The following is a 17,724-nucleotide window of genomic DNA, read 5'->3' as shown; positions in this document are numbered from 1 at the left end:
ATTAATAATAAAAAGAGCATAAAATAATAAAAAGTAACCTGTGTGGAAGTTTTGTTTTCGGAGAGTACTGAAGAAAATAGAAAGGAAAATAAGTACCTTTTCTTTCAGCCTTCTTTTCAGTCTATCTTTGGATGACTCCAAAAGATTAACTTTCGGTTGGTCCACCTGTCGATCTGAAATGCTGTCTTTACGTTTTATTTCGGAGTTCTGGAGATTCTGTGGAGTTGGGCTGCTGGGTGGATCCGTAGGCTTATGCATCTCCCCAGACACCTGGACAGGGCTGTGTGAGGGATCCTCACTTTGGACATTACTGCTGTCTTTGGCATTCCTGTTCAACTCCTTGTCATTAGAAGAATGTCTCTGGTTGTGCTGCCACCGACGCTGCTGGCTGTAGCCATGATTTGGTGGACCCTGCTTTCCTGCAGAGTGTGGTGTAGGAGTCTGGTACTGTCTCGAGTGATCTCGGTTGTGTTTTGTGTTGCTCGGCTGATGCTCGCCATGTTGTTGTACTTTGTTTCCCCCTGGAGTCCTCTGCTGTCTCCTACAAATAAGGGCAATTTCTCATAAGTAGGATTCATTCACAAAATAAAGTTTACCTATTACTCTCTTCAGCTCACCAGGCACACTTTTCTATGCAAGTGTGCTGCACAATATTTTCCTTAAAGAGTTCGAATATGCTGATATATATTTTGCTGCAGTGTTAATATTTATTAAACAGAAAATTTGTTTTTCTAACAGTTCAGTGGATGAATATACTCTCTAATATGGATTGGCCCACACAGATCAGAAAGGGCCCTGGATCAATATGGAATTTTCTTTGTGTTGACCTTCTTTTACGTACAGGTCGATATTAACTTAGGTGCATTTCAGTCGTTGCAATCATTGTCAACGAAGGGCTAGAACAAAATGTCAGCAGGATTGCTCTTCTAGAGCATTATCCAGAGACCTCTGCTGGAATGTGTCTGTATGTGAAGTACTTCTGGATGTCTTACTTTATTAAAGGCACAATACAAATGTAAGTTTCATAGAATCCCTACAGTGTGGAAACAGGCCCTTTGTCTCAACAAGTCCACACCGACCCTCAAAGCATCCCATCCAGACCCATCCCCCTATAACCCACCTAATCGACACATTCCTGAACACTACGGGCAATTTAGCATGGCCAATCCACCTAGCCTGCACATCTTTGGACTGTGGGAGGAAACCAGAGCAGCTGGAGGAAACCCACACAGACACAGGGAGAATGTGCAAACTCCACACAGACAGTCACTCGAGGGTGGAATTGAATCCGGGTCCCTAGTGCTGTGAGGCAGCAGTGCTAACCACTGTGCCACCGTGCCACCCATTTGTCATTTGGTTTCAAAATCCGACTCTAAGATGGCACACCAAGATTGGACAGTATTGGCATTAAGCACACATGTTCATGAGGGATGTGCCATTGGTGTTGTTCTCAACCAGTAGAACATAGAACATAACAGCGCACTACAGGCCCTTCGGCCCTCGATGTTGCGCTGACCTGTGAAACCAATCTGAAGCCCATCTAACATACACTATTCCATTATCATCCATATGTTTATCCAATGACCATTTAAATGCCCTTAAAGTTGACGAGTCTACTACTGTTGCAGGGAGGGCATTCCACGCCCTTACTGCTCTCTGAGTAAAGAACCTACCTCTGACAACTGTCCTATATCTGTCACCCCTCAATTTAAAGCTATGTCCCCACGTGCTAGCCATCACCATCCGAGGAAAAAGGCTCTCACTGTCCACCCTATCATTAATGTCATTAATCTATATTTTCCTGTACAGCAATGATAATAAGAAGCAGAAGCTCTGGCTGATCTTTCTCCTCCTTGTTTTGGAAGATCTATTGTCACACCCTACTGCCAATGTGGTTGGGATTCACTAACTCACCACAGATTAGGGATCAAAACTGGGGCCTTCCTTGTCTGTCTGACTCAGGACAAAGCTACTTGTTTACCTACTGAGTCATCAAGGGAGTTCTACCACAGAGAGACCAATTTCTAAATAAGGAGTCACATAAATCGTAATATGTCTCTCATCTCCTTTTAAATCGATTTTTGCATAACAATATGGATTGTCAGCTTTGACTGGGCCTATTCTGGGAGAGGTTAGCCAGGCGACATCACAGAAAGCTGGTGATATGCATGAGTAGGTGAAACTAGAAGTGGTTAGAAAGCTATGTAGAAAGGTTAACGCTGAGATAAGGTAGAAAGATGACATAAACATCACAGACTAATTTAGATTGATGATTCAATTTAATATTTTTCTAATCAACCTCTTGTCACACACTGTTGAAGCAGGGGGGACGCAAGCCCAGGTCAATCTGATTCAGATGTGTGTGAAAGAACACTACCACTGCACTATAGAGACCCAATAGTGAGTGAGAGCGAATGAATCTGTCTCCACTAAATGCTGCTCGAGTTTCAACAATTCCTTCCCCTGGCAGTCATTCTCAGGGGATACAAATCTACAGTACACTATAGCCTGCCTTAGACTCATTAGTAACGTTAATTATACTAATCATATCTAAATCTAAGGGACATGCATTTTTGACGAGAGGGGGAAGTTCAAAGGAGATATGAGGGCCAAGATACTTTTTTTTACACACAGAGAATGGTAGGTGTCTCGAACACGCTGCCAGGGGCATTTAAGGGACTTTTAGATAAGTACATGACCATGGAGGGATATGGACCAAAGGCAATCATGTTCGGCACAACATCGTGGGCTGAAGGGCCTGTTCCTGTGCTGTACAGTTCTATGATTCACTAGTCTCAGCTGAGTCTAAACACGGCTCAAAAATCAATGCTCCTTCCTTCATCTCTGACTGGAGTGGTTGGAAGGCAGTCTGGATATGTCTGTTATGTCTCATCTGCTGACACACGGTCAAGATTTTCAGTTGGTGTGGAAATGGATTCCTGGTAAAAGGAACGTGATTAGCTGATGGCCATTCCCTGATGGTGGGAAGGTCAGGTGGTACTTGAGCTTGATCTCTGATTGGCTGGCAGCCAGTCTTGGGAGCTGACATATTCCTGGGATGCTGTGTTTGGCCTCCAAGAGACTGAGGCTGGTTCTGGTGGACTATCAGCCATTCCTGAAGGGCTGACAACTCTAACAATCAGTGATTTACTGTTTTGATATGATTCTACGAGATGTTTTGTTAAGAATCTGTTGGTCCCGCTACTGCCTTAGAGTCATAGAGATGTGCAGCATGGAAACAGACCCTTGGGTTGCCCCTTGCGTCACTTTCAAATCTTTCCCCTCTCACCTTAACCTTTATTTTTGGACTCTGCTACCCTGGGGAAAAAGACCTTGACTATTCAACCTATCTATGGCCCTTATGATTTGAAAAACTTCCATAAGGTCACCTCTCAGCCTCCAATGCTCCAGGGAAAATAGCCCCAGCCTTTTCAGTCTCTCCCTATAGCTCAAACCCTCCAACCCTGGCAACATCCTTGTACATCTTTTCTGGACCCTTTCAAGTTTCACAACATCCCTCCTATAGCAGACAGACCAGAATTGAACTCAGTATTCCACAAGTGGCCTAATGAATGTTTTGTACAGCTACAACATGACCTCCCAACTCCTACACTCATTGCCCTGATCAATAAAGGCAAGCATACTAAACACCTTTTTCACTATCCTGTCTGCCTGCGACTCTACTTTCATGGAATTATGAACTTACATTCCATGCTCTCTTTGTTCGGCAACACGCCCAGCACCTTATCATTCAGTCCTGCCCTGATTTGTCTTTCCAAAATGCAGCACCTCACATTTATCTGAATTAAACTCCATCTGCCACCCCTCGGCCCAGTGGCTCATCTGATCAAGGTCCCGTTGTACTCTAGGGCAACCTTCTTCGCTGTCCACTACACCTCCAATTTTGGTGTCGGCTGCAAACTTACTAACCATACCTATGTTCACACCCAAATCATTTATATAAATGACAAAAAATAGTGGACCCAGCACTGGCATCTTTTTTTTTAATAAAGTGTATTTCAACACTTGTTGTCACGATTTTTTCTGCTAGTTCGGACATTAAAGCATTGAACTATAACTATTTTTTATTGCCAATATTGGGACTCATGTAGGTCACAGTGCAAATTTTGAGGGATAATTCAGAAAATCTTTCCCCACCCTCAGTAAAATAATGGAAAATAATTAGCCTGAAATCTACTTTTTGTTACAAACATTCTCAACACTTTTCAGTGTTTGCAAGTATTTCTTTACATAGATTTAAAACTTATTGAAAAGCCAAAAAGTTCTTTCTTTTGCAATCTCTTGCAGTTCTGTTCTGTCGCTATGGTGTGCATTATTCTTAGACCTGTAGGGCAAATAGAAAAATTGTTTTCAGGCCCTGCCATTGCTAATAATTAAGAATTGCAAGCTTCAACTGGGAAGGGAGGACTGGCCCTTGATTTCCCTCTGGTTTCACTCAATATCTATTTGAGATGAAATGGCTGAGATTGGCAAGTTATTGTATTGGTAATCATGTACTTTTCAGTATAAATCTAATATCCAAGTACGTAGACCCAAGCGCAAAATACTCTGAATGCTGGAAATCCGAATTAAAATCAAACAGACATGCTAGAAAAACTTAGCAGATTGGGAAATATCTATGGAGAGACAGAGTGAATATTACAGGCTGATGGTCTTTCATTTGAAATTGATGAGACATTTAAAGGGATTGTTTTAGCATTGAATATAAGGAATGTACAACAAAGTGTAGTAAATTGTGCAGAGGGCTGTAAATGACTTGAGGACATAGACAAGTTATTAGACTGAGAAGAAAGTATTCAGATGAAATTTAATGAAACAAAACGATATATTAAGAGATATGCTAAACAGTAAAACTTTCAATTGGGCAGAGGAGCAGAATAACTTGGTGGTTCAAATACATTAATTTAAAAAAAAAGTGGTGAAACAAATTCACAAAGCTGCATTAAAAAGCATATATGGTCCTGGGATATTGGAAAGATATTTTGGGGAATTTTAACACCCCAGAATGGGGATCAGTTTGGATCAGCTGTAAAGTTAAAATGTTAAAAATCTGAATTCCAACTTTAAATCACCCATTTGGTTTTATCCAAGGCACGGTGAGCAGTGGGCAAGGAACTCAGTCTCAGGGAACAGGATTGCAATTTAAGTGTTCTAGCAAGTCCGTGTATTTTATTTTTATTCACCATTTTAAATTCAAATTTAACAGGGGATGGTCAGGTTGTTACAGGAAAGGAAGGATTGCTGGTAGCCCCTTTGATCAGATACACTACACTACACCCACCCGTCCAAGATCCTTCCAATCTCCTGCAATCGCCCTCTTAGTAATGCCCCATCCCTCCCTTCTAAGGCCTCCATGCTCCTCTTTGTAGTGTTTAATTGTCTAATGTTTGTTTGTACATATATCTGGTATCTGGTTTCTGTTCTCTGTTCACTCTGCGTGATTAGGTAAGCCTGGTTGTGGTGATTAAGAAAAAGACTGTAGGCAAGCTGCTGGAAGCATGACATTTTAAAGCACTGTAAAGAACTTCAGTTACAGATGCACACCAGGATTGTATCTTCTCTGCAGATCTCCAAGATAAAACACAAATACCTCTGACCTCCCACCTCAACTCCTCAGATTCTATCCTTGCCTCAAGGTGCCCTCTCAGCAGCTCCCCTCTTAGTCAACCTTGGCATCAAATGGCCCTGAAGCCTCTTCTCCATTGCTCCTTTCCTGGTTGGAAGCTAAGTGCATCAATCTGGCTGGAATCTAAGTAAGGAACACATCAGTGGTATCCCATGTGGGATATAGGACCCAGGCTCCCTTCCAGCTAAAAAAGTTAAAATTCCCCCTTAACCAAAAGGAAATATCAAATCCTATGAAAGATTACTGGCTAAACTTCAATCGAAATATAATCTTCCGTTTTATAGGCATCCTACTTCAGGAAAAATGGCAGGTAGTGAATTCAGAGTAATTCATTAAGATAACAGGAGACTTTTATAATGTGGAGGAACTGGGGCTTCTTAATTAAAGCAAAAAATAGGTGGATAGGTCTAACTAATGGTGAGTAGGTTATAAGGAATTTTGAATAACTTAATCTGGAAAAATATTTCCACCAGTCAATTAGCCAGTGGCTAATTTAATGTCTAACACCTATAAAATTGAACAGCGAGGTAACAAGGCTTATTCTGTATGGAGATGGTTCTCAGGGTCTCGGTAGACAAATGCAAGAACAGTAGTGGAAGCAGAATCCACAATAGATTTTAACAAAGTGTTTTATATACTTGAAAAATAAAAAAATGTAGAACCATATGCAGGGAGATGGTATAAAAATAGGACTAAACAGACCGCCTTTCAGAAGGATAGCGAAGGACTATTCTCCTGTTCTGTAATACATCCACTCCTCTGCAGGCCTAAAGCAAAGAAGTGGGAAGGCAATGGCCGAGTGGTAATATTGGTAGACTGTAAATCCAGAGACCCAGATAATGTTCTGGGAACCTGAGTTCGAATCCTACTGTGACAGATGGTGGAATTTGAATTCAATAAAAAAAAATCTGAAATTAAGAGTCTAATGATGACCATGAATCCATTGCCAATTGTTGGAAAAACCCATCTGGTTCACTCATGCCCTTTAGGGAAGGAAATTGCCATCTTTATCTGGTCTGGCCTACATGTGATTCCAGACCCACAGCAAAGTGGTTGACTCTTAACTGCCCTCTGGGCAATAAATGCCACCTGGCCAGTGATGCCCTCATCCCATGAATGAACAAAAAAAAGGTCTGCGAGGGGCATTGAGCAAGTGGATTGTTTATAGAGAGATGGAATGAGTTGCATTTGTGGCGGAGACTAATTTTTGGATGCTAGAAAATTTAGCTCTACTTCAGGTTGGGTGTGGAGTAGATAGGTTTTCAGTTACTCAATGTTCAAACATTATTGTTAGTGCAAGTCTGAGGAAATTGTTCTGCTATTCCAAAAGGTGTGCCTTCATAGAGTTAGCAGAACTCATTTTGCTATTCACGCCTCCTATAAACATGTTTTTTATTTCTTTACTTGCATTTCCAAGATGTTTGTCATGTGATCTCTCTCCTGTCTTTCACTCAATCACAGATCTTGTCTTTTGTTGTCTGTCTCCACTACATTACTTCTTTGTCTGTAGACCTCCCCCAACCCAACATTTACTCCAATCTCTCCCACCTCCAAAATTGGGAATGAAGCATGTAGCTGCCAAAAATTAACGGCACTGGTATGTCATTGCCAGCACTGGTAATTTTTAGGGAACATTGTTACAGATACACTTAGAAAGCCAATTATGCTTTTGCAGCTAGCCCCCAGTTTTCTGATATGGTGGGTTGGGGAAAGGAGACTAACTGCCTGGAAGCAGACATCCACTGCCATGTCAGGCTGCTGGCATTTCTGGCAGACCTGGGTGAAGTGACAGCCAAATAATACCCTGTCATAATTTCCCAACACAACCCTGGTTCCTTTTTGTTTTTTGTTAACTTTTTTGAAGAAATGTTTCAAAGGACAGCTTCTTATAGCAGTGCGCTCCTAGTTACTTACCTGTATTGTAGCTGTGAGCTCCTGTGAAGGTCTATTTGACCCTCAAGCTTCAATGACTCGCCTGCTGCCCTTAACAGGGGAGGAAACCAGTCTTCATGTCAATTAATTACTTTGCCATGTAAAAATCTTAATTTCAACTCATATTCCTCCCAACCCCAGGATGGGATTCTGACTCCAAAACAAACCTAGCTCCCTTACCTCTTTCTGTAGATGTTACCTGACCTGCTAAATATTTCCAGCATTTTTTGTTTTTTAGTCAAATAGAACTTCTGCTAGTTAAGAGCTGGCAATAGTTCCATCACAATCCTGGTGAAGGCCTCTTTCTGAGAGAAAAAGACAATCAATCAATCATAGATGCTACTGTATAGACGTGATAACCTATCAAAATATTGGAATATCCATGATTTGAGATGGGAGGATGGCACTTTAGTAATCACCAAACAGACTAAACCAGAAGAAACACACCAACTTAAAGAGAACATTTTCACTGGCATCAAATTCACCAGGGAAGAAGAACAAACAGCTCCCATTCCTGGACATGATGGTAGAACACAAGGCCAACAAGGAATTTCTTACCAAAGTATACAGAAAGGCCACATGCACAATAAATTTCAACAATAACCATCCCAACATCCACAAACGGAGTTGCGTAAAAACATGGTTCAAACGAGCCACAACTCACTGCAGCAACCCAGAACTACACCAAAATGAATAAGAATACCTCCACCAAGCAATTAGAGACAATGGATACCTGAACAGCTGGGTCCGACGATGCCTGTCACACAAACAACAACAAGAAGATACTGTACGCCCTGACATACTTGTCATGTTACCGTACATCAAGAATGTATCTGACCATAAGACTCTATGGCCACTGGGCATCAGGGTAGCACACAAATCTACATCAACCCTACACCAACTGCTAACAAGAACCAAAGATCCCTTACCCACGATGGACAGAATCAACGTAACATACAAGATTCCATGCAAGGACTGCAACAAACATTACATTGGACAGACAGGAAGGGAACTGGCTACGAGAATAATGAACATCAACTGGCAACAAAAAGACACAACCGATACTCACTCGCATCCATACACACAAACAAGGAGAACAAGCCAAACAGACACAAGCACGGGAATTTCTAGAGGCCTGGTTCTCCACCAAGAAGGCCATCAATAAACATGTAGAATTAGACCCTCTATACACACCACTGCAAAGAAAAACTGGAAATGAGATAATCAACTCCAATGGACCCCAGAGTTTAAATATCAAGCGGGAAAACACACCAGCGCTTCATCGGAGGCTGCACTGATTATGTTATCCTGCAGGGTAATGAAACATCTGCAAACTAACAAATCAGCTCAGCCAGAGAACCAAGTACAGCATCTCTGCCCTAGGCTGCAGATGGCCATCAATCTGGTTCTATTGCATATCTGTCGGTGGAGTACAGAACTTTTAATAGATCCCCTATGAAACTACCTTATGGTATTACATAGGATATACAGCACATCAACAGGCCACTTGGCCCAACAAGTCCTCATCAGTGCTTAAGTTCTATTTAAAACTTTTCACAACTAAATCTACCATTGTAACCATCTGTTCCCTTCTCCCACACATGCTTTCCCATGCATCCTGGCATGGATTCCACACTTACTTCCATATATTCAAAGGCATAAATACGTAAATGTATTTGGTGTACAACCAGTTTATTCATTCATTTCTATAAATCAGCAATAATGAAAATAAAAAAAACCTTAGATTTGAAACTATAGAACTGTGTTACCAAATTCTATATCCATATGGAACAAATATAATGTATAATACAACCTCTACCAAGGTTGAAACATTAATATAAGCCTCTTCAAACATGGAAAACAGAAACAGCAAGAAATATTACTTCCAATTTCGCTAGTTTTCAGTTTGGAATCCAATATCCCTTTATCTTTATTTTACAGCAGCTCATACTGTAACGTGCAATTAAAACAAAAAAATCATATTACAGAACAGCACTGCAAAGATAATTATTAGGATGAATCCTTTTCATGTTTCATTTATATAACAAACATGTGATGTTGTAACTTGCATTTTGCTGAAACATAAAATGCTGTTATTTAAACAGAAAATTATGGCAATGCTTGGCAAGTCTAGCAGCATCTGTGGATGGAAAGACAGTGTTAAAAGTTGGGATTTTCTCATTTCTGCTCAGTTGGCTTTAGAGGCAGAGGTGTAAGGAAAATTACTCACTGTGTTAGCTTGCCGACTATTCGTGCCTCCCTGCATATTTCCCCAGAGGTAGATTAACAGGTATGATGGTAAATTCCTGGCAGTGGCAGTAAGCCAATTAAGGGTGTAATGAGCCACTTATCTGAAATATTCCACACCACAAGGGATCTTCCTATTTCACATCTGCCGCCCATTATAACACACCTCTGCTAATACTCGCCCTGCTTTAATGGCTGCTGGCTTCCTCCCACTGACGGTACCTCCAGAGTCCTGCTGCCACTCCTTTAATGGTTAGGCATTGTCCATATTATAAAGTCCACCTTCAAATGCGACAAGTGAATGGGCCTTTTGATGTTAGAATGTGGTCACTACTAGAAACTGGATGGTCCTCCCAGAGACAGCTTCTTAATCCTCCTGGAAATGGCTAATTACGCTGACATCGCAGCGCTCAATCTTCCTGGTTCTGAAACTGGAATTCATCTCCAGCTGAGATTGGCAAACAACAGGCAAAACTCAGTCAAATGTTCCAAATCGATGACATCTCGTTAGAACTTGGAGAAATTAGAAGTAGAATAGGTCTTAAGCAAGTGAAAAAGAGGAGACCGTGGGAAAAAGAACAATAGACAGGTTACTAACTGGGACAGGAGATAGGAGAGATTAAATAACAAAAGGTGCAGGACTGAAGAGTGTATACATGGGACAAGTAATAAAACAATGTGTTTGGAGGTGTGAATGGTAGAATTGGAAAGCAAAATAAGAAATACCAAAACCTGTAAACAAATATGGAAATATAATGGGGGCTTGGGTTATGGTTTAAAATTGATTATCTCAATGTTGAGTATGGACAAACAAAGTGCCTAATTGACAGATGAGGTGCGGGTCCTCAAACTTACTGTAAGCTTCGCTGAACATTCTAACAGCTGAAGACAGAGAGGTCAGATGGTACCAGGGCTATCGTTTCCAGGTAACTGGAAATTCAGCATTATGCTTGTGAACTGAATAGAGGTATTCACAGGGTAAAGGCAAGAGCAGATGTTTCCCTTCCAGTCTTTGCATTGAAAGCTGTCTTGGGAATGGCAATTGAGCAGTGAACCACGCTGCCGTGGAGGAGATAGTCCGTTTGCAATATAGAAAGGCAACGGAAGGGAAAGGAAGGCAAATGTGTGTTTGGTGGTGGCATCACACTGGAGAGAAAGCAAATAGTGTGGATGATCCATTAAATAAAGAAGCTCAAAGGGTGGAAAATGAGAACGAGTCGGTCACATGGAGTCTTTCTGTGAAATGACTGGTAGCTCTTTTATTTCCTAATAATGTATTGAGTTGTCAAACACTATTATATTTAATAACACAAAAAATCTAATTTCTTCAAGACACAGTTATTACTCTGGAATAAGATATGTTTTGATGAATTATGAATTTGCAAATGCAGAGTTCTGTTGGCCAACAATGTTTCAAACTATTGAACAATGGTAAGTGAATATTACATTGATCATTTACCAATAAAGAGTAAAAAAAGCAACATTTTTGCTGCCACTCTTCTTTTGCTCCAATTTACAACATTGTGTCAGTCAAATGGTTAACATTTTTCAACAACTGGTGAGATGACCCCTTTAACCACCAGGATAAAGTATTCACAATTAGAAATCTTACAATTGCCTTGACAAATGATTTGTCTACATGACCCTTTAATTATCAAGCCCCCTCAACCATGTACTTACCATGACATTATGCTCAGAAATGATCCCAACACCAGAGAAAATTAATTTCCTGAGTCATGGGGAATGCAGGGTAATCCATTGAAAAAAAATGAGACACCCACAAGTTTTTGGCAGCTAGTCAAAAAGTTCATACAAAAGAAAATCTCAATGTTACAAACAGCTGGAAAGATTTGATATGCAGATAGAATCTCAGTCATTGGTTTGGTGTTGGTATTATGGCTTTTACATTTACCAAATGTCAGTGGCAGTCCTCAAATTGGTCTGACAATCTCATTCACGACAACTGTAATAGTTCATGATGATCTGTCAGCTTTAACACAGTGAAACGTTCTACCTCAATTTACAGGAACATTATCACACAATATCTGATACTAATCCATGTTTAGGCAGATGACTTTAGGCAGATTTCAAAGGGTGTCTGAAAGGAGAAAAGTAGAGAGATGGATGGAGGGATTTCTTCAGTTTGGGGCATTGGCAGCTAAAGGCATGGCTGCCAACTGTTTAGAATTGATTTGCATTTTTTCTATTCATCGAGTCTTAGTCCTGCTGTTTAAGGAAATGTCTGCTTCTTCATCTTGGTCCATATTTGTTCTACAAGTTCTTTTTCATGCCAGACTGACTATAGGCAACAAGATGTTGGCTTAAGGTTAGACATATATATTACCACATTCTCCTTGTGAAAAACTTGTGATATTACAAAATTAATGGCAGCAGAGTTGAGGAGGTGGGAGTTGGGGTGGGGAGGGGGGGGGGGGGGGGGGGGGGGGCGGGGGTTGGGGGGGAATGTCCAGTGTCATGACATAGGGATCAGTGCTGGGTCCTTTATTGTTCATTATATCACAAAATGCAGTTGAGAATGTGGAGGAGGTTAAACTCCTTGGAGCAGAGAAGGTCAACATACACAATATTATGAGGGGCATGCACATTGTTCTTAAAAAGCAGCAGTTCCCTTCAGTTGAAGGGCCAATATTGAGGGGACATAGTTTAGAGGTTTAGACAATAAAAGAGGAAAAATGTTTTCACCTAGTGGGAGAGTGGGGTCTAAATGCACTGCCTGGGAGTGTAGTTGAGGTGGGTAACTTCACAACCATTAAAACGTACTTGGATGAGCTCTTGTAGTGTCAAATATTTAAGACTATGGTCCTAGTGGTGGGAAGGTGGAATAGTGTAGATTTAGCAGTTTTGGTGGTACAGACTTGATGGGCTGAACAGCCTCCTCTGTATTGCATGATTTGATGAATCAACATTTTATTCAGTTTGTTCTGAGAATGTTCCTCTTCTTCTCCACCAAAATGGCCCAGTTGTTGCGAAGAAACAAATAATCAAAGTGATTCCCCCTTCCTTTACTGACAATAGTGACTTGGGGTAAGGAGGAGAGGGTTGGAAGAACAGGGTACAGTCCAGCAGGTACAGGAGACTCCCAGTGCTTAGCTCCACTGACAAAGCTTTGAGGCGGAGTCTGGTTGAGCATTAGCCCATTACTCAATAAGTCATAAGTCATATGAACAAAGAAAATTACAGCACAGGAACAGGCCCTTCAGCCCTTCAAACCTGTGCCGATCCAGATCCTCTAATCTAAATCTGTCGCCTATTTTCCAAGGATCTGTATCCCTCTGCTCCCTGCCCATTCATGTATCTGTCTAGATACATCTTAAATGACGCTATCGTGCCCACCTCTACCACCTCCGCTGGCAACGCGTTCCAGGCACCCACTACCCTCTGCGTAAAGAACTTTCCACGCATATCTCCCTTAAACTTTTCCCTTCTCACCTTGAAATCGTGACCCCTCATAATTGAGTCCCTCACTCTGGGAAAAAGCTTCTCGCTATCCACCCTGTCCATACTTCTCATGATTTTGTAGACCTCAATCAGGTCCCCCCTCAACCTCCGTCTTTCTAATGTAAATAATCCTAATCTACTCAACCTCTCTTCATAGCTAACGCCCTCCATACCAGGCAACATCCTGGTGAACCTCCTCTGCGCCTGCTCCAAAGCATCCACTTCCTTTTGGTAATGTGGCGACCAGAACTTTATGCAGTATTCCAAATGTGGTCAAACCAAAGTCCTATACAACTGTAACACGACCTGCCAACTCTTGTACTCAATGCCCCGTCCGATGAATGAAAACCTTCTCGACCACTCTATCGACCTGTGTTGCCACCTTCAGGGTACAATGGACCTGAACACCCAGATCTCTCTGTGCATCAATTTTCCCCAGGGCTTTTCCATTTACCGTATAGTTCGCTCTTGAATTGGATCTTCCAAAATGCATCACCTCACGTTTGCCTGGATTGACCTCCATCTGCCATTTCTCCGCCCAACTCTCCAATCTATCTATATTCTGCTGCATTCTCTGACAGTCCCCTTAACTATCTGCTACTCCACCAATCTTAGTGTCATCTGCAAACTTGCTAATCAGACCATCTATACCTTCCTCCAGATCATTTATGTACATCACAAACAACAGGTCCCAACACGGATCCCTGTGGAACACCACTGGTCACAGTTCTCCATTTTGAGAAACTCCCTTCCACTACAACTCTCTGTCTCCTGTTGCCCAGCCAGTTCTCTATCCATCTAGCTAGTACACCCTGGACCACATGCGACTTCACTTTCTCCATCAGCCTACCATGGGGAACCTTATCAAATGCCTTACTGAAGTCCATATATATGACATCTACGGCCTTTCCCTCATCTATCAACTTTGTCACTTCCTCAAAGAATTCCATCAAGTTGGTAAGATATGACCTTCCCTGCACAAAACCATGCTGCCTATCACTAATAAGCCCATTTTCTTCCAAATGTAAATAGATCCTATCCCTCAGTATCTTCTCCAGCAGCTTCCCCACCACTGACGTCAGGCTCACCGGTCTATAATTACCTGGATTATCCTTGCTACCCTTCTTAAACAAGGGGACAACATTAGCAATTCTCCAGTCCTCCGGGACCTCACCTGTGCTCAAGGATGCTGCAAAGATATCTGTTAAGGCCCCAGCTATTTCCTCTCCAGCTTCCCTCAGTAACCTGGGATAGATCCCATCCGGACCAGGGGACTTGTCCACCCTAATGTCTTTTAGAATACCCAACACTTCCCCCTTCCTTATGCCAATTTGACCTAGAGTAATCATAACTGAGCTCAGTCTGTTGTTATCTTTTAATCTCCAGCATGGGTCAGTGCGTAATGAACAGAAGAGAGAACGCTGGCTGATTTTGCCAAGCTGTTCTCTCCCTGATCTGAATTCAGCACAGGATCTTGATTTGTACGGGCTAGTTGTAATTTTTGTGTGCTAAGCCATTGTGAAGCTAAACAACATTATTTATAACACATCCTCCAATGATATCTTAAGAACATGGAAGGAATTACCAAGTGAGCTAAGATTGTTATCCACAGATGATTTAAAAAGGACATGGCCAAGCATTTTAAGCATGAAGTAGAATGCTGACACCAATTTCCTCCCAGAGTAGAACTAACCTTTCACTGGACCTTCTGTCATTGGCTGGAAGGATCACTGTTAGCTTCTCTTGGTTGATGTAAACATATCTATAAGTGTGATATACCAAGCACTTGAGAATAATGGGCAATGATACAATGATAGCAGGTAAGAGGGAAGGAATTACAACTAAAAAGACAAAACAATGAGAGGATGACAACCAGAAGTCAACCAATTATCCATCGAGAACTCAGTGGCACCATCTTACTTAATAAAATGGAATTGTGGGAAGAAGCTGTACCAACCAACAAAGCTAAAAAATAACATTGCAACATGCACGTTGGTTATTTAAACAATATGGTGGCATCATTGGCAATACTTCAAACTGTAGGCTACTCACCACTTCCCACAGAATACACAATTACATGCATCTTGTATCTTGCACAATACTCCAATTTAAAGCCGCAAATCCTCCAATGATTATATGGTGGACTTTAATAATAGAGATGGAGCCAAATAATGACTAAACAGACTGGGAGCAGAGCTGATGTCATGTGTAAATCACACTACTGTGGGTTTAGTGCCGATATTGGAATGCACCAAACATTGAAATTAGGACTGTTACACATCCCAAAGCAACTCAGTAACCAAGATCTCGTGAGTCTGTGCAGTTTAGTTGGAAAGCAACAAGGAAAGGAAATTAAGGAGCACTTGTCAAAAGTTTTATTTTTCCTATTATCTTTCAAGCTCTTGGCACTTCCTCAATTATGTACTAATAAACACAAAGCTCCTTTACAGTCCGGTTCACAGGTTGTCTGGGCTCAAAACAAAAATTAAAATGGCACTTTGTAAGGAAAACCAATCAGTAAAGAGTTTCTAAAATAGCATCCCTATCGTTTAACAAGTATTTGTGAGGGTGTACTCAAATATAGAGTGGAACTTATTGTAAGTGAAAGACCCATCCAGCCAGCCAGCTAGAGAGCTGACCTGAGCTCTGCATTGACTTTTGTTGAAAGGTCCACCAAATTAAGTGCCAATTCTGGGCATTATTCATAGGATCAAGGACCTCAGAGACATACCGGCTGGCAGTTCACAGCAGGGCAAGAGGCCAGAAGCTATTCAATGCTTGGCATCACCAGTCCAGAAGTGGTAGCTGCTGCCAGTAATGTACACCCATCCAAGGTCCCAGATCAGCGAGGAGTACAGGCCACAGGTAAATGATGGTAGGAGACAGGTTGCAGAGAAGGGATCCCAAAGGAGGATGGCTGCCAGCATGGACATGGGGCGGATTCTCAGTGGCAACCTACCACCACTTCTGATGCTGGCCCTCTTGATAAAGCTGTAAGCACTTCTGAATGAAGGACTCTGCCCCACTACCTCCCAGCTTCTCACCTGGTAAATCCTCCACTCACTGTTGGGCAAATATGCACTTAAGTGGCTCAAATGGCAGTGAGTAGAAAGGCTGTGCGTGGGCCTTCCCATTACAGATTTAATCGCGGCAGAGATGGGAAAGTAGTGGGGTCCCCTCCAGCCACCTGCCTGATTTTAAATGCCCCCCTCTTCCACCAAGCCTGCCACAGGGAAGGGCATTATATTTCACTCATATGTTATTCAGTTAATCTTATTAATGAAATTCACAGGTGAGAACCGTCTTTTCAAATTCAACTTTAATTTTTAAATCTAGATATTTGAATGCATGGTTTAGCCTTACGTGTCAAATCAGATGGAAGTTAATTATAAATCTGATAAACTGACATAACTAAATGTGGAAGGAAGCAGAAAGCTGTGTGAACCATCAAGTCCAATCCAAGGCAATTTCAATACAGTTAAAACATGGCACTGTGATTTTGTTAAAAGGATTCACAAATGAAGAAGTTAAGAGCAAGTACTTTGCTACATAGTACAGAAGGAAACCCTTCCTCAATGGGCTGTAACCAAGTGCAGGGATCAGGGACTTCTCAATGAGGGATTAGGCAGCAGATCACTTGAGACAAAGGTGGAGTCAGGCCAGGCGGCTGACTTAGAAGGAGGCGACCTTTGCAATAGCACAGGAATGTAGTCAGAACTTCAAGTATGACACCAGGGTTGCCTCACACTGGTTCAGACAGTTGACAGAGAGCGAAATGGGATCAGTAACCATGGAACAGAGTTTGTGTTGTAAACAGAAGATCATGGCTTTGGTACCCTCAATATTTACTTGGAATAAATTATTAGTTGGAGGATAAGTTAAATAACAGTGGAGGAATTGAGAAAGTGGATGGATGGTAGAGCTGGGTGTTTTTAGTTTACATATGAAGATTAAGGCTATTGTATTTGATGAGGCCACTGAGGGGCAACTGGCATATGTGAAATGTACGGGGAGGGGGAGGGGGAGGGATCAAAGACAGATCCTGCAGGGATGGCAGATGTTTCCCAGTGTGGTGGAAGTAAGAGAAACCATTGAGAGTGACATTTGGCTATGACCAGACAGGTAAGAATATAGCCAGGCAAGCAAAGAACCATCCAGGTAGATGACAGTGGAGAGGCACTGGAGGAGGAAGATATATTCGACTATGCCAAAGCAGCAGATACAGGTCAAGAATGTTGATGAAAGATAGTTTAACCTTATCTTAATCAAGTAGCTTGTTACTTATGACTTGGGAAGAAATGTGACTGAACAGATTTAGGCCTCAAGCTCCAGAAAAATGGTAATTGTTTTGGGAAGCAACAACACATTCAAGGAGAGGAAGAGGGGTTGGAGATAGAACATAGAACATTACAGCGCAGTACAGGCCCTTCGGCCCTCGA

General features: G+C 41.8%; 1 protein-coding gene across 1 annotated transcript in view; it reads right to left on the bottom strand.

Moving 5' to 3' along the window:
• ctif (CBP80/20-dependent translation initiation factor) overlaps positions 1 to 17,724 on the bottom strand; it is a 193,950-nt gene that overhangs the window by 45,308 nt on the left and 130,918 nt on the right. Inside the window, exon 6 of the mRNA XM_048603799.1 lies at positions 97 to 541. Coding sequence (XP_048459756.1) covers positions 97 to 541 — 445 coding nt within the window. The remainder of the gene's footprint in view (positions 1 to 96; positions 542 to 17,724) is intronic.

This window comes from Rhincodon typus, chromosome 1, assembly GCF_021869965.1.
Source record: "Rhincodon typus isolate 14 chromosome 1, sRhiTyp1.1, whole genome shotgun sequence".
Classification (NCBI taxonomy): domain Eukaryota; kingdom Metazoa; phylum Chordata; class Chondrichthyes; order Orectolobiformes; family Rhincodontidae; genus Rhincodon; species Rhincodon typus.
The sequence above is the reverse complement of the archived record's forward strand: the minus strand, read 5'-3'. Positions and strand labels throughout refer to the sequence as shown.